General features: G+C 39.3%; 1 protein-coding gene across 1 annotated transcript in view; it reads left to right on the top strand.

The window, feature by feature from the left end:
* The window catches only part of LOC132139594 (oligophrenin-1-like), a 39,575-nt gene extending 16,951 nt beyond the window's left edge, over positions 1-22,624 (top strand). Inside the window, exons 15-24 of the mRNA XM_059548066.1 lie at positions 350-434; positions 515-573; positions 3,152-3,257; positions 4,325-4,484; positions 4,733-4,871; positions 7,256-7,582; positions 8,255-8,384; positions 13,727-13,777; positions 22,310-22,349; positions 22,433-22,624. Coding sequence (XP_059404049.1) covers positions 350-434; positions 515-573; positions 3,152-3,257; positions 4,325-4,484; positions 4,733-4,871; positions 7,256-7,582; positions 8,255-8,384; positions 13,727-13,777; positions 22,310-22,349; positions 22,433-22,444 — 1,109 coding nt within the window. The 3' untranslated portion in view covers positions 22,445-22,624. The remainder of the gene's footprint in view (positions 1-349; positions 435-514; positions 574-3,151; positions 3,258-4,324; positions 4,485-4,732; positions 4,872-7,255; positions 7,583-8,254; positions 8,385-13,726; positions 13,778-22,309; positions 22,350-22,432) is intronic.
* Positions 22,625-24,523: the final 1,899 nt, after the last annotated feature.

A 24,523-nucleotide genomic window follows, 5' to 3' on the forward strand; every position in this document is an offset into this window, starting at 1 on the left:
GTGTCTCTAAAACTTGTAAACCAGATTTATACAAACACTTTTACAACCAGATATACAAACATGCTTTATTTCTTGTTAAGAAGCTTAAAAGGTTTTATGTGGACGATAAATTTATCGTCTCATAATTCTGAGTCTAGCTTATTGTGGCGTGTTTAATATCTGCAGTGAGCTTTGTGAACTTCCTGAGTTTTTTTACACTGAAGAAACCAAAGCAGAGATATACGTCCATGAGAGCGTCCTTGAGCTGTTACAAAATCCCTGACACATATTCAACAACAGAAACAACCATCTGAGGAAGGCCATTTATCTCTCTCTCTCTCTGTCTTCATCTGTCCTCCTCTGTCTGTAGACCCACAGTGTCCAGCGGATGTAGATTTCAATTCCCCTGACATGGACATTAAGACCATCACTAGTGCTTTGAAATTCTATCTGCGGTGAGTTAAGCACACATGGTTTTATTGTTCAAAAATTACTTTTTTTTTTATGTGTACTGTACATTTATATGCTTTTCCAGGAATTTGAGTGAACCGCTGATGACCTACAGCCTGCACGGAGAACTGATCTTAGCAGCAAGTATGACAGCAAACACACACAGACAAACACTTCTATGAGTATGTGTGTATTTTCCATCTCTTATGCGGGTCAGTCTTGTTCAACTCAAGCATAGCTCTAAAAGAGGGGAAAAACACAAGTCCAAGTTCACTGTTTGCTCTTTCAGTACTACACAATACTATATCCCACATCATTGATCCTCGACCACAGATAGATATGTACCACAGTGAGTAACTAAACAGGTTCCAGGGAGTCCTTTTGATTATGCTACGTTATCCCTACACAACAAAAGACTGCAAGTTTGATACATTTGAATGACACTGGTAACAGAATACACTACCATTCTTTATGGTCCGTAATATATAATCAATACCATTCCATTAAACTCAAAACGGACAGTATAGACATTTATATTGTTACAAAAGATTTCTACTTTAAATAATTGCTGTTCTTTTGAACTTTCTATTCTTCAAATCATCCTGGGTAAAATGTAGCATGGTTTCTAGAAAAAATAAAAATCTTAGTAGCACAAATGTTTTCAACATCGAAAATAATAAGAAAATCACAGGAATAAATAAAATTGTAAAATATATCTATGTATTTATATATAAAGTTACATTTTAAATAAAACGCACAAACACAAAACAGTCTGGAAAACTTCATATAAACTTATATTACTTTGTAGTTATTAACTTATGTTTTAAGTATGTTAACTTATGTGTTAAGTTATGTTTTATAATTCTGAATTGTGAGCCAAAGCAAGATATTGAAGTGTTGACAGGTACCCTATTGTTTCTATTTTGCAATGAATAAATTGATGAATAAATTTAGCCTGGGTAAATTGCATCTTATTTATGCATTCAGACTTGAGTTCTCTGAAAAGCCCTGTCACAGTATCTGAGTGCCCATTGAGTGTCTGTGCTCAGGCTGCTGTAGACAAGCATGCAGCTGGCCGAGTAAAGGGCATTTTCAAGAATTGACATTTACATGGGCATTTAATAAAAGCATCATTAAAAGAAAAATAACCTCTTTCAGTGGTCTCATGTTGATAGATTAATCTTTTGTAATGTTTGACACGTGATGTCATTATCCAAACTGACCTGCACTGCCTTTATTGTACTGGCTTTGCATAGTCTTTTCTTTTGTTTCAAATATTAAGCCACTCAAGGACATTTTACAGTACTAATTTTACAAAAGCGATAGGTATTATTATTTCTAAAACTCCTTAATCTTGGTCATATGCACAGCTTCAAGTGACTTCTTTAACATGTTGGCAAAACGAATACGATAGAAGAGGGCAGTGTTCAATAAATAGATACATTTAATTACTAAGAATATTCACAATAACAAATTCTGAAAAAAGTATATAGTCCATTTAGCATTATTTTAGGCTGTGTAGGGTTACCAGCAATGTAGCATATTAATGCACTTTAGAATGCAACTAATCTAATCAGAAATTAGAGACAAAAGCTTCCATTTTGAGGCGTTGTGTCTGCATGAGTTGAGTGCGTCTGCATGAGTTGAGTGTGTGTCCAGCTTTGAGTGTTTTCAATGAATTGTGTGGAGAGTGCTTTATTGTAATCCTCCCCATAGTAAGATTAAAAGCCATTAAAGCAGCTTTGACTATTATAGCTTGTCTGCTTGCTTGCACTCAGATTACACACAACTAAACAAACTCAGTGGGGCAGAGGAAAGGGCTACACCTACCGCGGGATTAACAGCTCGTGCTGAACACTGCTGAGGGAGGCACTGACGCAGGTTCACACGCACTTAATCTCTCTCTCTCTCTTTAATATCTGCATTACACTGCATTAATAACTGCATTAGCCTATATACCAATGGCCCAAGCCTCTCTTATTAGCTCTAAAAATACATTTTGGAATTTGCAGCGGAAGGTTTAGGATGAGGTGCATAAGAAAATAGTTCAACACTCAGAAGATTTCAGGACGGAAACATGACAAATGTAATAAGATAAGCGGTAAATCCGATAAGAGGTAAATCCGGCCCTAGGCTCGCTTTAATGTGCTTTACTCACTTGACCCAAGTGACATCTCAGTCTGTCGAGTTGTAGAGTTTCTCTAAATTATTCTTCTTCTTTTAATTTTAAATTACGTAAGCAGGGTTTTGTCCGACTCTTTCAAAGATGCTAGAGCGTCTCTTAAAAACCCAGTTCACAGTTCATAAGTACACGTTTCTGCTCCACTCTTTATAAAGTAGCTTTGTTACGCTTCGCCACAGGCTGTATTTTTAGATAAAACTGTGTTTATCCCGTAGTTCAAGATAAATGTGTCTGTACTGATCCTTTTAGGATTTTACAAGTTATCTTTGGACGAGTTGAAAGACATTCGGCAAACTGCCGTGAGATGTCTGCAGCAAGAACAGAAACAAACACTTCTTCTAGAAACCACTAGCTTGCTAACACAATCAAACAGCTCTATTAGCTTTAACAGCTCTATTAGTCTTACTGTAGACAGAAGTGAACTGACATGCACTGTCTGCTTTATTCTGGCTTTACAATGCATTCTTTAAAGTGTTTTCCTTGTAATGGGAATAATGGCAGTTAGATGTGTGGGTGACTTTTCCTACATTTTTTCCCCAGAGTCGGAGAATCTGGATTATCGGTTAGGGGCGGTTCACTCACTTGTTTACAAACTCCCAGAGCGGAACAGAGAGATGCTGGAACTACTAATCAAACACCTGTTCAGGTAACACACACACACACACACACACACACACATTACACATGCAGGCATGCGTGAACAGAGGTGATAATGCTGTAACACACACATACACACACACACACACACACACACACACACAGACTGTGGTTTTTCTAAATGCTACCCAGTCGCTTGGGTGTGTACCTTTTATAATTGTATATTCAAACCTGACAATGAATCACCTGATCTATAGCTCCTTGTCTCATTTTGTTTGTGTGTGTGTGTGTGTGTGTGTGTGTGTGTGTGTGTGTTAAATAAAGTATAATCACATAAGTAGCTTGAAATTTATATTTAAGAAGCTCATATGCTAATTAGAAAACTAGGATGATATTAATAATGTGTTGGTAAGGTTTTTGAAAATGTTAAGGCTACATTAATTTGTTCAAGTGTACAGTGAAAACAGTAATATTGTGGAATTTTATTGTTGTGTGAAATAAATAATGTAATTTATTCCTGTGATGACAGCTGAAATTTTAGCAGGCATTTCTCCAGTCGTCAGTGCCACACGATCCTTAAAATTTGCTGATTTAGTGAAATAACAATTCCCAAGATCAATGTCGAAAACATTTTGTATTGCTTAATATTTTTGTGAAATAGAACGTTGGACAGAACATAATTTCTTTGAAATCATTTGTAATATTATCTTTACTATACCTTTTAATAATTTTAATGCATCCTTGCTGAATGAAAGTATTATTTTCTTTTAGAATCATATGTTTTAGCGAGCATGTGCCAGAAAATATATTTAGGAAATCTATATGAAATCCTCAATACATGAGAGTAAACCAAACATTACATTTAAGAAGGCATAAACGCATTTATATGATTAACGAATGTACAATTCAGTGACAACACCACACTGGCCCAATAAAGACTTCCCAAACCTTTCTCACCCTGACCTTGGGCAAGTGGGCTTATTATAATGAGCCCTGCATTAAAATAAGTAGCAGACTATCAGTTGTATCCAAAGTCATACAGCACTTATCACAGGGATAATCCCTGCATCCTATCCCAAATCTCAGTACATTGTCTCTGTTTTTTTTTTTTTTTAGTGTTTGCAGCCACAGCAGTGAAAATCTGATGACCATTTCAAATATGGGTGTAATATTTGGCCCCACTCTCATGAGAGCAAAGGAGGAAACTGTAGCGGCCATGCTAGATATTAAGTTCCAGAACATCGTCATGGAGAACCTCATTGAGGGCCACAGCAAGGTCAGACATGCCCCTTTCCAAACGATCAGGGGGACAGTTTATCCCTGTATCTGTTTTTATTTTTCTTAGACAGAAAACAGGTATTTGTGCTCTAAAATATTTCATAATCAAACCAAAAATGCTGTGATTTATGAGAGATTAATTTCCACAATATTTTGTCACTTTTCAGTGGCCTTAACAGTGACATAGACTGATGATGTCTTCTTTAGTTTTTTTTTTGTAATTACTGCTGTCTCTGACGCTCACAGATCTTTAAGGGTCCTCCTGAAGAAACCATACTGCCTCCTGTTCCTCCTCCAAGGGTGACGCCACGGAGACGGCAGCCAATCACAATCTCAAAACGCCCACCCCGTCTCTACCCGGGCCTTCAGCCTCCAGTTTTTGAGAGTAAATAGCCTTCAGAATGATAGCCATCATCTTCATCATTGTCATCATCATCACTATCTAATCGCCATTTAATGCTTATTTTTTTATTATATTATTATAAAATTATTATAAATGTGAATTTATGAATTATACATATAAGGATTAATCTTTAGCATAGATAAAATTATTTACATTTTTACTTTTATTATAAAAAAAAAAGATTACTTAATTTTTCTTTAAGTTTATGTTAAGTTATATTGTTTGTTTTTTAATCTTGTTCATTATTTTTTGTTGAATTTTACATGTTCCTTTTTTGCTTTTACCTTTTCAAAGCAAAGCCTGTTTTTGTGCTGCAAGCTTAAATACAGTACACACCTAAACACTGAAGTGGGTGCACACACATAACAGCTGATTGGGTTTCATTTGTTCTGGAAGAGACCTTGGACTGGATCTGTTTCTCCTTAAGTGGTTTTCTCTAAACGAAGAAAATACAACCAAAACTCCCTGATCTTCATTTCCCACACACACACACACACACACACACACTCCTCATGTGCCAGTTTAGAAGCCCCTTCATGCACATTGTGAATTGTATGATTAAATCTGCAGGATCTCGAGGTGTGTGTATGCGTTTGTGTGTCTGCTCTGATATATGTTCGTTCTCTGACATGTTTTCCTCCTTTTTTCCTTCCTTGTGAGCCCTGTTATGTAGTGTTTAACAACAGTCAAGCTAATAGTACACTCACTAGAGCATGAAAACTAAACAACTGTGTGTGTGCTTGTGGCAATGGGTTTGCAAATGTGTGTGTCTTTGCGTGCGTAATTGTGTTATTGAATGCGTGCATGCAAGTGTTGGTATGCCTTTGTGTGTGTGTGTGTGTGTGTGTGTGTGTCCTGTGTGCGCTACCCAGTGTGTCTGAGAGCAAATGCCTGCATGTGTTTTACGACTCTCTCATTCTGTTTTCCATTGCCTTTTGGACCTTTTTCCTCTAACAAGCTATTTTCATTATTAAAATCTGAGCCTTTTTTCTCCCTCTTCATTAATCCATTAATATGACTCTCTGGTTCATTTGAATATTCATGAAATTTTAGCTTATTAAAGCATGCTGGATCTTTGCTTGTTCAGATCAGTGGAATACATTTTTTTCCCCTTCTGTTGTATTTTTCAGTCCAGTCATTAATCTGAGTAGATCATAACGGCTCGTTTCCTGTTTGTTGAATTAATCTGTGGCGGGATCTGTGTGTTTGTGTTTGTGTGTGTGTGTGTGTGTGTGTGTGTGTGTGTGTGTGTGTGTGTCAAGCCACCTGTTGTTTCATTGAATCTTGGATTGTGCATAAACTTGGCCCTGTGTATGTGTGTTTCTGTGTGTTTGTTGAGAATACAGATACAGTTATGGAGTATTAGCAGCAACTGTGTGTGTGTGGGAACCCCTGCCAAAATATGAATGTGTTTGTAAATGTGTATTCATGCAAATGTGTCCATGTCCAGTTTGGCTAGCTCACACACATGTGGTTGTTTGACTGATGCTGTTCACACACACACACCGACACACAGCTGTGTTTTAAACTCTTGTCCTTGGTTCTCACATGATCAACCTTTTTATTTATTTTTTATTTTTTAATATGAGACCTGTTCACACACTAAACTGGAGTCAAACCAGACTGTCCATCAGTTTGTATTTCATTCATACATTTTTTTTTCTCAGTTAAACAAGCAAAGTCTATAAAAAACACCTTTCCCTGCATAAAAACCTTCTTATTGTATGAAAGAAACATTAAAGAGTCTGGTTTAAATGCCAGTACTGAAGAGAATTTGTGCTCGTAGATATATACTAAAAGCAGTTAGCGTTGACCATTTCAAGATAATAATGCTAATTCCACACAGCAGAAAATGTCATTTCTTTATAAAGAGATAATGAAAGTCAGGTAAAAATCGCCAGGCTTTTCAAAAGTTAGTCTTTAACTTTATGACTTGAGGAGCTGATAACAATCAGCGTGTTTGAGTTAAGCTGTTCATGGCTTCTAGACACATTTTCTTTCAGTTTAAAGCTTCCATTATGTTCTGGTTGTGTTGAAGCTGTTGTAATGAAATGACTCATCTTGGGTAATTTGATTTTGACTAGTTCAGTCTTTATTGGCTTGTATTTCTCATATTGTGGAAACACAAGAGGACAGAGCATCTGTTGAGCTGTTCTCTATATTTATTTATCGTAACTATCACAGTGTCCTGTTTTTATGCTGAAACTACAGGAACAGGAAATGTAAAATGTTAACGACACCCCTGATACGATCTCCCCTGTGGGGAATGTTCAGGGCTAAACTCTTGCAATTGGGCTCCTGACCTGCCTGATGTTTAGTAGTGTTTTATCTAAACTGCCTGCATTCACCGACTCTTTGCTTTGCAGGGCGAGAGCAAAATGGTGCCACCCACAATTATGGTGAACCCGAGGGAGATACCAGCCTCACCAGTCCGTTTCCTCATCATAGAACAAAACTGGAACCTCCTTCTGTCGCTCCTCCATCCATCCCGCTCTCCTCTCCAACCTCTTGGAAGCTTGCTCACTCCAGACCTGCTCTCCGGCCCTTGGATGCTGATGTCAGCAGGCTTGAAGTTAAGACACAGGATGGTCAGAGGTCGGATGCCATGGTGACCACCAATAGGGATTCAGGAGTGACAGTGAACCGAAATATATCTTTTCAAGGAAGGAAGCCACCACTCAGAGGAACAACTGGTAAACAAGCAACACATATAAATACAAAAACCACCTTACAATTTATAAATATTTAAACACTTGTCTGCCAAAAATCTAAGTCACTTGATTCAATTAGCATTCGGTCGAAAAACATAAAACAGGAAAACATATCATAGAGAGGACCCTTGCAGACACTCATGACTGTCAAGTCAAGGCCAGCAAGTCTCTTATTTCAGATAATATGATGTTTTTATGAAAAGGCTAGATTATTTCAGATGACAGATGGATTAGTTTTGGACTTCTCAAAAAACATAATGATATTTGTAAAAGTTAATAATTTTTGATAAAAAAAAGGTAAAAAAAATACCTTTAAAATGAATTTAAAATGTTTTGGGGGGTAAACAATCATAGATGTAAACTCACTAATTTGATATATATATATATATATATATATATATATATATATATATATATATATATATATATATATATATATTACAGACACACTTCTAAAGATTTTTCATTTCCATTTTATGGACACTCATATATGACCTCTGAATGTCACAGTATAGAAGTATGAATGATCACCATAGTACAGGACCGGCAGTTCAATGTGATCTACAGTTAGCAGAACACACATGTACAATAATCCAGATGCAATGAGTCAGTTGGTTAAAATGGTTGTAACAGGTGTGTGTGTGTGTGTAACAGGAGAGGCTCAGGTGTTGACAAGACGATCTTTCTCAGAGAAGAGTTCCATCTGCCGGCCCCCCACTCGACCACCAGATCCACCCTCTCGTCTCCTCAATAAAACTCCTCATGAAGACCCTCCAGCCTCATAGTGAGTACACCTCACTCACCACAAACCCTACTTCACTGTGATGCTTCTGCTGATTTATGACTGAATGACTCTGTGGAAAAACTCCAATTTCTTTTTTCCAACACGATTTGCTTCTCTTTCTTGTTATCAGGGCTTAAAGTTCTCTGGCACCGTGCCAGATTTCTGGCATGCAGCGTTTGGCTGTGATTAAAAAATAATCCTGCATTACAAAAAATAAAAAACACTTATTGATTGATATCACTTTTGAGTCCATGAGTTCGCCTACCTATGGTATGAGAGGAGCAGGTTTCACTCTCAACCAAACTAACATTATACTAGCCAATCATTTTTTTTTGCTCTTATAAACGAGATGCACATGATAGTATCCAATTGCAGAGTCGCAGCTCTGATGAATGGAGTAGCAGCACATAAAGCTGTGGGGCGCTATGGTCAAAGATGTCCATCTAGGTCATATTTACATAGGAAAGCTTATTATAAAGCAGCAGAGCTTTGTAAACAGCTCAGAGTAATCATGTCATCTCCATAAGAACAATATGATTGCCAGAATAAATTCACCAGGATTTTTTTAAAAGGTCCTGTTCACACATGATCTATTACTGGTAACTTATCCGTATTTACCAGTACTGTATGTGTGAAAGGGGCTTAACTCCCTCTGTGTAAGCTGTGAATTTAAATTGCTTAACATCATCTGGAAAAACTAAATTTGTATCTCATTAAATTTGTAACGTAAATCACTTATAAAACATTGCCAACATGGGAGGACATCAACCTACGGCACGGCACCAACATACCTAAACTCACTGGTTAAATCTTATGTGCCCTCCAGAAGTTTGCGCTCTGCAAGTGAACGACGCCTTGTGGTGCCATCCCAAAGAAGTTCAAAATCACTCTTTTTGGTTTGGGGGGGAGTGTAATGGAGGCCAGTGAGTAGGTGCCGTGCAGGTAAACATCACTCCCCTGATCTCAAGAGCTGCACTAACGACAGACGCTATTGGCTGCAGTCATTTAGCCTGTTGTTATTGCTTCCTCCTCTCATGCTGGAGACCCGGGTTCGAGGCCCACTAGCAAGTAAGAGGTGTGGGAGTGGGGACCTGGGAGAGAGGGGTTACACATTGTTGTCCTTTTTGTAATTACAAGACAAATATTTTGCCATTGAAAATTTCGTAAAAATAAAAGTATCTGTATTTTGTATCATCTGGTGAGCTAGGTGTATTGTCACACCTCTAGTGTCGATAAGCGATGATATAGCTCATAATTTTCAAAGAGTATGATACAGTTTTAATTCTTCAGGTCAATCATATATTCATGAAAAAGAAAATCAGTTTGAATAAAGAAAGCAATAACTTTGCCATAATATCCTTTCAAATGTTAAAGTTGCCACATTCATTGCATGCTATGCATCTGCTGTCCCGCCCCCGAAAAAAAGTTCAGGGTATAGATTTATTTATTTATTTTTTGCTTTAAGTCCTGTGTTATATATTGCCCAGAAGCTGAAATATGTGAGTGGCCCCAATGCAGCAGTGACAGGATATGTTTGGGTGAAGGATATATCAGCTTTGCATGCTGCTCAGGTGTGATTTTGGCACATTCATCCAGACAGATTTGCTGCAAATTGTTCCGGTTACTTGCTCGACACCTGTCCACTGCAATTTTCAAGTAGCGCCACAGATTCTCATTCAGATTGAGTTCAGGACTTTGATTGGGTCATTATGAGATACATTTTTGTTCTTGTGCCACTGTGATGTTCATTTAGCCTTGTGTCTGGAAATATTGACCTTCTGAAGAAAGAATTTTCTCCCAAGCTTTGTTCTCTTGCAGTAGGGCTGAACGATTTTAGGGATGCATTTAATATATTGGAAACAAAACCGTTATCAGTTATCATATATTTTAAGTCAGTATTGGATTATTAATTGTACATTGATTTCCTCTTCTTTTTACACTTAGATGACATTCTCCATCCTCTAATGCTCAATAAAAGTTGATTTTTAAAAACACTAATAATTCAATAAGATAGTCAGTGTAATCCAAACAAATGTTTAAAATAAAAATAAATTTTTTCATGGTGTACATTATAATGTTGTGATGCCTTAATTAACTTAAAACGACTGATTTCATTATAAGTAGTATAGAATTTAAATATAGAGTTAAATATTCTTATTTAACTATATTTGAAAAATGTTGATGTGAAATGCAGCCTAAATGTTGCTGCTTCAAGACTAAAAAAGACAAAAAGGCATAAAAGTCCATCGTGACAGCAGCTCAGGTTGAACTCAGGGTGTGCAAGAACTACAAACTAGAAAGTCTTTGTCTCCAAACTAAGTCATGTTTTGCCTACGCTTTCCTGCTAGCAGAAGAAGTAACTCCGACCTCTTTCAGTTGAGCCAAAAGTGAACGGAATGAAAAAGAACCCAGTTCTCATGGCATTAACTTTATACCTGAACTTAGGGTGGACTCAGAAATCATTCCTCCTCAGTTGTCAGAGGGTCTTTTTCTACTTTTTATTTTTACAGTTATTATTAAGATCCCAGCAAACCTAAATATCAATGATGTATTCTTATTAAATTGAATATTATGGATATTGAAATTGTTGTGCAATAGTTACATGATATATTTTGTTACGTTTTGGCCGTTTGTGCTTTAATATTTATGCATTTCATATTGCAAATTTGATTCTATTGCAAATAACTGTTGCAGCCCTATATTGCAGTACCTTTCTGTATTTTGCATCGTCCATCTTCCTCCTGCTTTTATGAACATGTCCGATCCCTGTTGATGAAGTGAACCCCTACATGATGGTACTGCCTTACTTTACCATGTGGATGGTGTTTTTTTGGTGTGGGCAGATAGACTGTAGATTTGTGCCATCCAGATTGTTTTAGGCTGAGCAAGATCTGATTGATTCCTGCATTGCAGCTGGATCACTATTGCAGCTGGAGCATTTTTGGCAAGCTTGTCAGGAGATTTCCAAGAGGACCAGAGAGAGGCCAACAATCACTCCGCAGGATCGATTGTTGGCCTCTCTCTGGTCCTCTTGGAAATTTCCTGGTTCACACAGTTCACAGGAATGACCTTTTATAGGTGCATCTGGGTGGCCAAATGTTGTCACTGGGACATCCAAACACTTGGATATAGATTAATGTTTTTCCAAAATGTATGCATTTGTTTTACTATAACTCGGACCCAGGAATGCTCTTAACTTGTCATTTTCACAGCAGTACTAGAACAATGATCCTTTAACTGTGGGGTTTTTATCTAGAAAATGCTACGTTTATTTGAATGGTTCACAGGTAGTAGTCAATTCAATGGAATTTGTGTCCTCACAATTGCCATCTGTGTAGACTTAAAACTTCTGGGTCAAAGGGATTACATTTTTATTATTATTTTATTAATTTTTTTTTACTAATTCTTAAAAAAAAAAAAAAAAAACATTACATTTTTTGATAGACCCATTACATTTTTTTTGAGTTTCAGTGCTTGGAAATATAAATATCCCAGAGAACTCAGTTTCAGTGCAGGATTTGCCGGGATTAAGTAAACTTAGAGAGGAATGTATCTGAATCCTTTCGCAAGCCATTGTAAACCATACTACTTTAACTATAGAAGACCTCTAATCTTCAATCAAGTATAAGTTTCTGCTTGTCATATTCTCATAATTACCATTCTATGAGCAGGAGCAGGGAGCAGTAATCTTAGACCGAAACATGTGGGTGTGCTGGCCGCGGTGTCAAACAGACTCATGTGTCTTATCTCAGAAAGCAAGGCTTCAATCAAATTTCTCTTGAAAACACACATGCACTCAAGCATACTGGCTCTCTCATTCTTGTTGCAGACCAAGAGATGAGTTGATCTTTTAGTATTTTTTTTATACAGTTTTTTTTTTCTCTCTTAAAAATGAGGCATGTGTATCTCCATTGCTTATTTGTGGTGGCCAAATTTCTTTAAAAAATATTGCAGAATATTGAAAATTTTTTAAGAACTTGTCAGTAGTTAGTGATTAATAATAATAATAATAAAACATTTCCACACAAATAAAAGAAAGGTGAGAATTAAAATCTAATAAGGTGCATTTATTAAGAATTAGTGTAAGCAAAACAGTAATAGCCGTGTTACTCATCAGCAGAATTACTGGGGAAATGAAATAATATTAATATAATTTAAACAAAAAATATGACAAGAAAACAACAGTGCAAGATAATAATACACTAACAATTTTAGAAGAGGAAAAATGTAGAACAAACGGGGTTAAATAATCAAATCAATATGTTCAGATTTGAACTGAAGAACGCTAAACTGTATCACCGTGTCACCTGCACAGATAATAAATTAAATGCACCGATGAACTTAAACTTGAATGTGCTAGACAAAATGTTTAACCCAGACTGTAAATGCAGTATGTCATTGATGTAATGTGTAAGGCTGTACAAAATCAAGCACTTGTCGGAAATGTAACGCCTCTTTCCATATTCTAAGCTTCGTCTTTCAAAATAAAATTACATAATGTCCTTAGTTTTAGCATCAATTCAAGCCCGAAAGGGGAACGGAGTGGTGTGATACACACACACACGTGTGACATGCAAAACTCTGCATTTGAACATTCAATGGCAAATACTTAAAATAATAACAAAACATACTTACAGTAGCTGATTCAGAAGCGCCAGATTGTCCCTCCCAAGTTCACGAAACCGTCGTTTATAAAATGTGTTAATGTTCTGTTGTAATAATCTTAAAGATTCCTAAATGCATCTACTTTCAGAAGGCCAAATAAAGTGTTTTTGCTTTCACCTAGAATCACACAGCATCTCCTTGACGTGGCTGCTTCAACACTAATTGCGGTTACTGAAACCACACCTTCTTTCTTTGTGTGAACATTTGGGCAGAATTACGCAACTTGGACAAGTGTGGGGACTTGCGCAGACTTGTGGGGGCATGTTTGAACGAGCCGTTTTAGGCAGGGCAGAGTCTTAACTCTGATAAAGAATATCTCTTTGGATTTGAGACTTTAGTTTTGCAACTTTATAGATCTTCTTCAGATCTTCAGAATAGATTGTAACACTCCAAAGAGAAAGGCAAATTTGAAATCTCATCATATGACCTCTTTAATAGGAACAACAGTTTCAAATGCAGATATACATTCACACACGCTGAGATTCAAGTGCAAATGTCAGTACATGTAAAGGAGTTTTAGTGTAAAAATGGCCACATTTCCACATTTGGGATTGAAGATTCTAACTTCAGCCTCAGAAGACAATAAAGAATGTCTTATTTAGAATGATCCCAGTAGATAATTTCCATTCATGATCAGTTTTGTTCTAATGTATTCTTCTTTCTCTTTTTCCCCATAGTGTCGCCTCCAAAACCAAATTTTTTGAGAACGCTTCAAGGCAGGTGGGGAGGTATGTATGCGTGTATTTGAGGACATGTGCTGTCGCAGAAGTGTGTGTGTGTGTGTGTGTGAACCTTTCATTGTTTCCAGCAGCTGCCTGACCTCACTTAGAACAAAGCCAGTAAAACTTGATGCGCTTTTGATGTTTGTGCTTTCAAATAAAGTTGTTTAATACACAACCACATGCTGAAAGTCCTTGTGTTACAGACCAAATAAAAACAGGACTCAACATACAGCCGATCAGTTGTTTAGTCCTGCATGATGGTTTAGTTTAAATCTTTCAAATAGACAGGTAGTTTAGAGCAGATAATTCCATCCATGTCTGGGAAATTTTTAACATGCACAGTCTTAAAATACACACACTCAGATTAGAACTCTTTGGCTTAAAGGCCATGTTGCAGGTTAACCACCACTTTCGATTAATGGGTACATAAATCACTCAAGATATGTATATCATTTTTAAAATGTCTCAAAAATGGTCTTAAAGCCCTTTTTTTTTTAAAGTTTTTGGTATTAGCGTTTTTTTTGACGCAACTCGGCTATGACGTCACGTTGGGGAGAAGTCGAGGAAAGGTAGCCTCAGTCTAGTATGATGCCGCGTTCCAGGCAACCCGTAATTCATGTTTTTCCGACCTTAAACCCGTGAAAGTGCACTGGAACGGCAATCAAACTCGTGACTTCCCACCCGTGAACTCGTGTCTCGTACTAGATCGATGTACTCCGAGTTCCGAGGTCACACAGCACGCGAAACAACAATGACAGCCCCTACGGATAATACTGCCTACGGATGCAGTGTTTATGCAAGTGGTACACGTTGAAAAAAACGATTTTAGGTCAAGTACACTGAACCAAAACCGTTTCTTTCGGACGTGTCCGTTTTGAGAACAGAGGAGCTGATGATACTGCGCATGCATGATTCAGCGTGAAGCCGACTGACTCACAGCGCATCTGAACCGAACTGATTCTTTTGGTATTTGATTCTGAACTGATTCTGTGCTAATGTTATGAGCGCGGGTAAACCGAGGGCTTGAATGAAGGGGCAATCTGGCGAAACGTAAGTTCATTTAATAACAAATACATCGCAATGGTTTATGTATAGTGGTTTCTGCGCTGATGACACCTAATTTATTTACTTTATATCTTCAAGACTTAAATCCTCATATGCACATTATTACTGTTACTGTATTTGGGTGCGTTGTTGCAAAACTTAATTGTAAACTTTTCATGATTATGAGGTTTTTAACTGACTAAAGTTATGATCACTGACTTTATATATTTGAATGTTTGATAGACGTGACGCCATTACGTCATCGCCAATGACGTCATTACGTCGAGCGTATAAGAACCGGTGAACCGGTTTTTTCAACCCGGTTTATTGAATCGAACCGTCCGAAAGAACTGGTTCGCGGAAAAGAATCGAACTTCCCATCACTATCGTCTACTACTCGTCTCTCTAGTCACTCTCAATGCTCTCAAGGCGGGCTTTGGTAAATTCTCTCCCCAACATGACGTGATGCAATGCATTGTGGGGGAAAGGAGACCACTGTAAGATAGTACCTACTTTTTCGTATTATATTCCGTTTTGTGATACCCAACAACATAAAATACAATGGATAACAGTTTAAATGTTTATTACCAACAAGCAAATTGCACAAATTCGTTAAAAAATTAACCCTGCAACACGGCCTTTAAAGGAATAATGAATTCAAAAATAAAAATTCTGTCATCATTTAGTAGATGCTTGACATCTCCAGTGCTCAGTCATTTTTACCACATGAAGAAAACCGACATTCCTTACATTTCCTCCTTTATGTTCCACAAAAAAATAGAAAGTCCCTGGCTCTTAAAGGGAATGGAAGATGAGACTCTGATTGGTTTATTGCATGTTACGCCCAAAAAACACCCATTACTCATTAAGAATGGTGACAACCCATTTAGACCATGCAACCGGGCGCGCCAACCATTTTTCCGTCGTTAAAATAGCAAAAGTGTATTTGGACATGCCCTGAGTGCACCTGCGCCGTGAGCTTTACACTTTGCGTTTAGATTGTTGAAATAGGGCCCAAGGTCTCTAAAATGTTCTAAGACACAACAGGAAAGTACAGATAAGTAAGACTAGTTTTGCAGTCAGAAGCGAGCTACTGCTGAGATATTAGGTTGTATATGGACAGTTTGTGTGTGTGTGTGTGTGTGTAATCTAAAATCGGTAGGAGCTGATCTTTTACTAAATTCTGAATTAGGAAATGATGAATTATGAGATGATGAGCAGTTTGGCTGCCTGTTTGAGTTTCGGAGGATTCTCTTCGCTGCTCATGGAGAATCTCCAAGCACACACTTGTCCTTGTCAATGCTAGAACACATCCCTGAGGGAACTCTCAGACGATATTAAGAAAAAAGGTTTGACCAATGCAAAACATCAGAGTTAACAAAAATGAAAGTCTGTAATGAAGCAGCACACTCCACTCATTTCATGAGCTTGTGCACACTGCTCGCAACGCAGATGCCCATATTTCATGCGCATAAAATCTAATGTACTGCTGATGGTGCAAATTACATTGTAAAGGAATAATTCAGCCCAAAATTAAAAAGTCTGTCATAATTTTCTCAACCTCATGTTGTTCCAAATTTGGAGGATTCTTAATTTTCCATATATATACAGGTGCATTTCAATAAATTTGAATGTCATGGAAAAGTTCATTTATTTCATTAATTCAACTCAAATTGTGAAACTCAGCTTGACAATCCTCATAAGGCTTGGGTTCTCTCGGTTGGTTGTGCATCTTTTTCTTCCACACTTATTCCTTTCACTCAACTTTCTGTTAACATGCATGGATACAGCACTCTGTGAACAGCCAGCTTCTTTGGCAATGAATGCTTGTGGCTTACCCTCCTTGTGACTAGGGATGCACCGGTTGACTGGCCATAAATCGGAACCAGTTTTTGGTCTTTTTTCGGCTGATTTTTCCGGAGGTGCGCTCACGTGCACAGACTACATTGTAATCGTTCGCGATGTCATTTGTGTGGAAGAGTATATCGAAATCTGTGCGCAGGACACAGGCAGCCGATCAGCACTGGAAATGCAGAGTTTCATGTCTGAGGCACAGATAGCAGAAAGCGAACAGCCGTTGGTGTACTGGTGCACAAAATAAGAGTCTCTTTCCTGCGCACTAAAGCTGCGCGAGCGTATACTGTACCGGTCCGCGCCCTGAACACGAGCAGACCGTGAAGAGATGTTCAGCTCAACTTTTCACGTGTTGGATGAGAAACGAAACAGACTAAACTGTGACAAAACTGAAATGTTTTTTTTTTATTTTTTTATTTTTTTTTTATTAGAACTTGCATACACGTTTGAAAAGCCAGAAATAAACGTCAGCTCTGCATTAAGATGATTATTTTTATTTTACCTTAAAATTACATAGACTTAATTTGATTTAAAAATCACCTGCTGTAGCACACTGAACAAAAGTGTTTCATTCATCCAATTAAAACATTTTAGGGTAATGATTCACATCTATATTTTTTTACTTAAGACAATAAGTTATTTATTTTTCATTGGCTCAAGTAAAAAAATATAGATGTGAATCATTACCCTATTTTTTTTTTTTAATTGGATGAATGAAACACTTTGCATCTTTGTTTTATTCGCACCAACATTATTTGATTTTAACATTTTGTAAAATATATTTATATAGCATACTTTTAATTAGTCTCAATGGTAAAGACCTTTTTTTTAATTTAAAACCACATTTAAAAACTAAAATACTGAATGCTGATTAAGAAACATCTTATTGAATGTGTGTTGATTGTGTTGTTTGGATTGTAGAACTATGCAGTTGTTGCCTTTAATTTCACATGGTTACAGTTAATCTTTTATTTAAGGCCAGTTCTCTTACGAGAGTTCTCTCGTACTGCGTCTTAGCTAAGACGCTACGGGAAAAGTCTCTTTTCACGAAATACTGAAGCAAAAAATTATCCTTAATTTTGAATTTTTGTAAAGCGCATTTGCAGCAGTACACAGCCATAGGCGAGACGGCTCGCTCGCTCATTGGCTGCTCTGCAGCAAGTGCACAGCCTATCGAGCGCAGGCTGATGCAATATCAGACCAATTAGGACGCTTCGCGCCCATCACGCCACTTCCCGCCAAAACGGGTGTGGACCCACCCTATAAAAGGAGCTCGAAAAGGCTGACTCACCTGATTTTTCATCTCTTCAGCGTAGCTCACGCATCGCTGGATCACGGAGGAAGCAAGCGCCGTCTGAGAAGCATATCAGCGGGACGAGCCATTCTGAAGCTGCTGGCCTCGCCGCCTTCCACTGCCGTTCCTGCTGCGCTGTCCGGCGCCTATATCCTTTATATCCTTGTGTGAGTTCGCCCTGCGACGCACACTCATAAAAGAGCTGCGTCTTTTTAAAGATGCCCTCGTGCGGCTCGTGCAGAGCCCTGCTCAGCGAAGGAGATCGTCACGTCATCTGCGTCTCCTGCCTGGGTGAGGACCATGCAGCGCTCGCGGTCGCTGACGGCGGCTGCCCTCTTTGCGAGTTAATGCCTATGGTGACTTTGAGGACTCGCCGGGCGTTCTTCTCAAAGCCTGCATCATCCACTGCGCCGCAGCGCCGTAAAAATCGCCGCTCGCAGCGTCTACCGGAACCGCCTCCAGATCTGCCGAGCTCGCCGGTTCCCTCCGCTTCACCGGCCTCCCCTGCATCGCTTCCCGATGGTCAGCGTCCGCTGTCTGCCGCCGCGTCATCGGAGGAAGTGGATCTCAGGGCCGCGTCGAAGGAAGAGGACACGTGCTCTCTGCTTGCTTCGGGCAGTGAGGGTTGGGCGAGCTCCGTGGATCTCGCGCCTTCTGCTTAGAGGTCCAGCAGATGGGCGGATATCAATAAAGAGCTGATGCGAGTGCTCACGCTGGCCGCGGCGAGCCTCGGCCTCGAGTGGTCTGCACCAGCGCCCCCTTCTCGTCTGGATGGTAGCTTTCTCCCTGGTGAGCGTTTTTCTCCCAGTTCAAAGCACGCCCCCTTTCTTCCGGAGCTTCACGAAGAAGTGGCGAAAGCTTGGAACGCTCCATTCTCGGCGAGAGTTCGTTCATCTGTTTCACCAGCATTCTCCACACTGGACGATGCTAAAAACAGAGGCTACCTGTCACTTCCGCCGGTGGAACAGGCTATAGCAGCGCACCTTTGCCCGCCCTCTGCTGGACGGCGGACTAAGGCGGCATTGCCATCCAAAGCCTGCCGCATGACGTCATCGCTGCTCGCATGGATCTTCTCTGCTGCTGGGCAGGCTGCGTCTGCGCTGCACACCATGGCCACGCTGCAGATTTTCCAGGGCGATCTCCTCCGCAAGCTGGATGAGATGGGACCTGAAGCGATCTGTCTCGCGGATCTGAGGAGTGCTTCGGATCTCTCCCTCCGCGCTACTAAGTCCGCTGCACAGGCCATGGGACAGGTTATGGCTTCCGCTACGGTGGCTGAGAGGCATTTGTGACTGACGCTTTCTGACATCAAGGAGTCTGAGCGCGCTGCGTTCCTCGATGCGCCGCTGACTCCTGCTGGCCTCTTCGGATCATCTGTCAGCGAGTTTGTGGAGAGATTCGCCGAGGACCAGAAAGCGTCGCAGGCGTTCAAGCACTTCTTGCCGAAGCGCTCCGGTTCTGCAGCTAGCCGCCCTAGACCGGCCCCGCAGAGCTCTCAGTCACGCCCACCGCCTCCAGCTGCGTCATCGCGACAGTGTCTGCAACGCAGCTCGGGACCCCGTTCTGGCTGCCCAGATATTTCCCGAAAAGAGTGTTATTTCTGGTGTTCCGGCCACGGCCGATGGTGCTATAAATGTAGTGACGATGCCCACTGCTTAGTGCCCATCTCCACATATAAGCACAGCCCTTCACACAGGGCTCGCGCCCATAAAAGCGACTCAGGTCGGTCGCGCGCACTGCATAGTAAACGTGCCCACTCCTCAGTGCCCACGATCACTATGTCACACGCGTCATGTGGTTTCTGTAAAAACGAAACCCGTGCACGTTCGTCCGGCCACGGCCGATGGTGCTATAAATGTAGTGACGATGCCCACTCCTCAGTGCCCATCTCCACATGTAAGCACAGCCCTGCACACAGGGCTCGCGCCTATAAGATCGACTCAGATCGGTCACGCGCACCACATAGTAAACGTGCCCACTCCTCAGTGCACACAAACACTATGTCACTCGCGGCGCGTGGTTTCTGTAAAAACGAAACCCGTGCGCGTACGTTCTGCCCAGGCAGACAGCGAGTCAAAAGCAGTAAAAGTGCACATTTGCAGCCCACAGTTACTCGCAGACATCACAAGTCCTATGGGACCCGCTCAGCCCTCCCTCGATCGGTTAAGCGCCGGGACGGGGTCGAGGAGGAGCGATCTGCCCGCTGTGATCAGCGCGCTCCCCGCCTCAAATGCCACAGGCGTGACACCCATGTTACAGCACACCGAAGCGCCGCCGTTACCCAGGCAACAGAGCGCGCTTCGCATCTAGCCCTTAGCCATTCATGCAGATGCATGGTTAGCGCTTACAGGGGTTTCGGATTGGGTGCTAGGCATTATAAAGAGAGGCTACTCGCTACAGTTTTCTCGACGCCCTCCGCGCTTTTTAGCGCACGTCGAAACCACGGTAAAAACAGAAGTAGCACACCTACTTCGGGCCGAAATATCAAAACTGTTGTGCAAAGGGGCTGTAGAGCCTGTGTCTCAAGCTCAAAGCGAGGGGGGGCTGTACAGCAGATATTTTTTGGTGCCCAAGAGAGATGGGGGTCTCAGGCCCATACTGGATCTAAGACAGCTGAACAGGGCATTGGTGAAACGCTGTTTCAGAATGCTTACGACCAGGAAGCTCCTCGCGCATATTCGCAGAGGAGACTGGTTCATGTCAATAGATCTGAAGGACGCGTATTTTCAAATACAGATAGCGTCAAATCACAGGCGATATTTGAGATTCGCCTTCGAGGGCCAGGCATACCAGTTTACAGTCCTGCCGTTCGGCTTGTCCATAGCTCCTCGTACGTTTACGAGGTGCATGGACGCAGCGCTCGCTCCTCTCAGACTCAGAGGCATTCGAGTGCTGAACTATTTGGACGACTGGCTAATTCTGGCTCAATCACGAGCGGAGCTCGTGGAACACAGAACCGTTTTACTCGATCACCTCAAGAGACTCGGTCTCAGTGTCAACTGGGCGAAGAGTTCGCTGAACCCCAGTCAGACGATACTGTTTTTGCATCTAGCATTATGCGCTGCCGACTGTTATATGGGCAGTATTGCGTAAGACCCGCGTTGCCACATTGGTCAGGCCTTGCCTCGACTGTGTGATGTTTGTATTGCCGCATCTACGGGTGCTGCTAGATATGTTTGGCCTATTAAATACCAAATATCTTGTTTATGCACACTTTCCTTCTTTCTTGTTTGTTGCTTAAAAGATTTTTAAAAAAAAATCAGTATCGAAATCGGCCAGTTTGCTTGTAAAAAATCGGTATCGGCCATGAAAAATCATGATCGGTGCATCACTACTTGTGACGTGTATCAAAGATTGTCTTCTGGACAACTGTCAAATCAGCAGTCTTCCCCATGATTGTGTAGCCAAGTGAACCAAACTGAGAGACCATTTTGAAGGCTCAGGAAACATTTGCAGGTGTTTTGAGTCGATTAGCTGATTGGCATGTCATCATATTCTAATTTGTTAAGATAGTGAATTGGTGGGTTTTTGTTAAATGTGAGCCAAAATCATCACAATAAAAAGAACCAAAGAATTAAACTACTTCAGTCCGTGTGCATTGAATTTATTTAATACACAAGTTTCACAATTTGAGTTGAATTACTGAAATAAATGAACTTTTCCATGACTTTCTAATTTACTGAGATGCACCTGTATAAACACATGTAATGTAAATAAATCAAATAGTTGGATGTCATGAACATTAAACATCATTGGCTTGTGCGTTACTATTATTTATATAAAATTATAGTTTTTATTTATATTTTAAAGTATAAATTAAGTATTTACATTTTCATTTAGTTTACTGTAATTTTGCTATGTGATTGTCTTTTATTAGTTTTACCTCTCTTAAATTATATCTATTAAGTTCTTTTTAGACATTATTTAGGTTTAATTATATCCGTTGTAGTTTTTATTTATTTTTAGCTCATTTTATTGTTTTAGCAAATTTATACAGTTATCATTCAGTTGCCATGGTAAGATATCAAATTTTCTTTTAGTTTGTTGTTCATCTAATAGTTGTATGTCATTTGAGCTTTATTTAAATTTTTTTTTTAAAGTTATAATAGTTTTATTTTCAGAAAACAATAATAACCTTGCTGACCATGTCTCATGACCAAACGTATGGAATCAAATCTGCACCATATTGATTTTTGAAGTTTGCGTTATATGAAAACGTTTGAAGCTCGTCTCTTTGTACTGCAATTGTAGGCAAAACAGTGTCTGCTTTTGGGTTTGGAACAACATGAGTATGACTAATGACTGAGTTTTCTTCATTGGGTGAACTACTGTTTTGTGTCCTACAGCTCCTCTCCGAATGTCACACCTGCAGCTTCTAGAGATGAGGTACAGCATGTTCATTCTTATTTTTATTATTGAGGTAACCTATAATGTTAATGCTCATTATTGTCACTTGTTTGTCTTTGCAGAACACTAAGTAAGAACTTCCTTTCAGTCACAACTTTTGGATTGATGTCTTGTGGACCAATTAACGCACATCAGTGGTCATGAGAGCACAGGCCGGCGTCTGGTCACGGTTTTTAGCGATAAATTATTAACACTTCTTGACTTCAATTTTCTTTCTTTTTTTTTCGTTCTTTTTTTGTGAATGAATCAGAAAGGGTACTGTTTTTTTTTTTTTTTTTTGTGACATATCGCCAATTTCTGCATTTGCTTTGCTGTAAAACAAAGTGTTTGATTCTTGCTTGGATCAAAGAACTAAAAGAAAGCATTGAATCTTTTTTTTTTTTTCTTAAACATTTTGACCTTCCTGTGTCCCTCAGTATCTCCCCTATTCAGTGACGTACTTGAGTGACGAATAAGACGTAAGGTTTTATAGTCTCACTCTACAGACACACTACAGACTTCACTTTAAGAGCTATAAAAAGTGGTACAGCCCACATGTATCAGATAATATTCCAAATCAACACTAATCACTATTTAATTACGCAGAAGCTGAACATGCTGTTAATATATCAGTAATTAGTAACTGGAAGGAGATGATTGACCTGGGTGATGGTTTTAAATGTTTTTGACAAGCAGAGTAGTTACTATAATAGCAAAGCGTTTCTCCTTTTATCTGATGGGACACACTAGTGGTGTTCCTACAAAAAAAAAAAAACCCAAAAGGGATCAAGGAACTTTTGTTACTTCAACTAGTTCACAGAGAAAAGTATGCTTCAGTACGCTTTTCTCTCTCTCTTTCTTGCCCAACTTTTTTCCTTTATAAATTATCAGTTGACCTTACTGATATAGAGGTCAGTTTCGGTATTGAGCAAAACCAGACTTTTAAGTCTCAAACTTTGACTGAAAAATGAGCCTTTAACAGTTTCTTTTGGTCAGTGTGAATCTTAAATGTGAAAGCTAAAGATTTTAAGTCTCACTCTCACATAACTGTAAAAGTGGAAATAAGAAAAAAAAAGACATTATATATTTTTTAGTACTTCTGATGTAATAAGGTTGAAATTTTAGGTTACTTTATGGGGGTTTGGCATGAACTCAGTTGTGCTTTCATTCTTATGTAATATTGTTATCATAAAGCTCCAAAAAATTTTTGTAAATATTTTGTTGTTTCTTAAGCTGGTCATTAACTCTTGAAACCTAACAGTCACTAAACCTTGTTTTTTTGTTTGTTTTTAATGTACTTCTGCAAGAAAATGCAACTTTATAAAAAATAAAAAAACATGAATTGTGTTTTTTTTTTTTCGTATGAACGAAAGCTATAGGTGAAAATGCACTGATCCGACCCAAAGTAAAAATAAATCTATACAATGAAATGGCCTTGGTATAATAATCAATAAATGATTGGTAGGAGAACAAACCTCTGGAATCCAGTCAAATTAGAACAGCTGCGCATCAGTCAAAATCCTAAGTGCAAAAAAACCCAATTCAGGGTCTGTCTCACGAAAAAGTTGCAGAGAACAACTTTCAAGATTTTCTAATGTTTTTTTATTGAATTGAAAGCGGTAAAACACAAACAAACTGGATTTACACAGGCTCTACACAACAAGAATCAGTTAAGAGATTTTCCATGAGTAAAATCAGTTCGCAAACTGCTCGAAAGAAATTGCAGTTGAAAACTGTCAATACAACACTACACAGCAGTACTAAATAATCTGCGAAAAGCGTGCATGCACACACACACACACACACACACACTCACACATACAGACAACTGCTGTAAAAAAAGACTATAAAGTTACAAAGATTTAAGTAACAAACATCATTTAAGAAGCCAGAATTTCCTCTTCTAGTAACATAAAGCCAAACTAGCTCCTGCATATGGAAAAGCAAAAAATATCCCATAACACCAGGAAAAGACAGGAATTATTCACACCAGAGAAAAAAGCTGTAAAAAACGCATTCACTAATGAATAATTGCTTGTATCAGCCAGCGAAGAAAGTTAAAAAACCAAGTCTTTGTTACATACAGTATATAAGGGAGTTTTTATATGGATTACAAAGCTGAAACAGGACATAAATAGATACAGCTCTGCCAGCAAACAACTCATATGGTTTCT

The sequence above is a fragment of the Carassius carassius genome, chromosome 4 (genome assembly GCF_963082965.1).
Source record: "Carassius carassius chromosome 4, fCarCar2.1, whole genome shotgun sequence".
Lineage (NCBI taxonomy): Eukaryota > Metazoa > Chordata > Actinopteri > Cypriniformes > Cyprinidae > Carassius > Carassius carassius.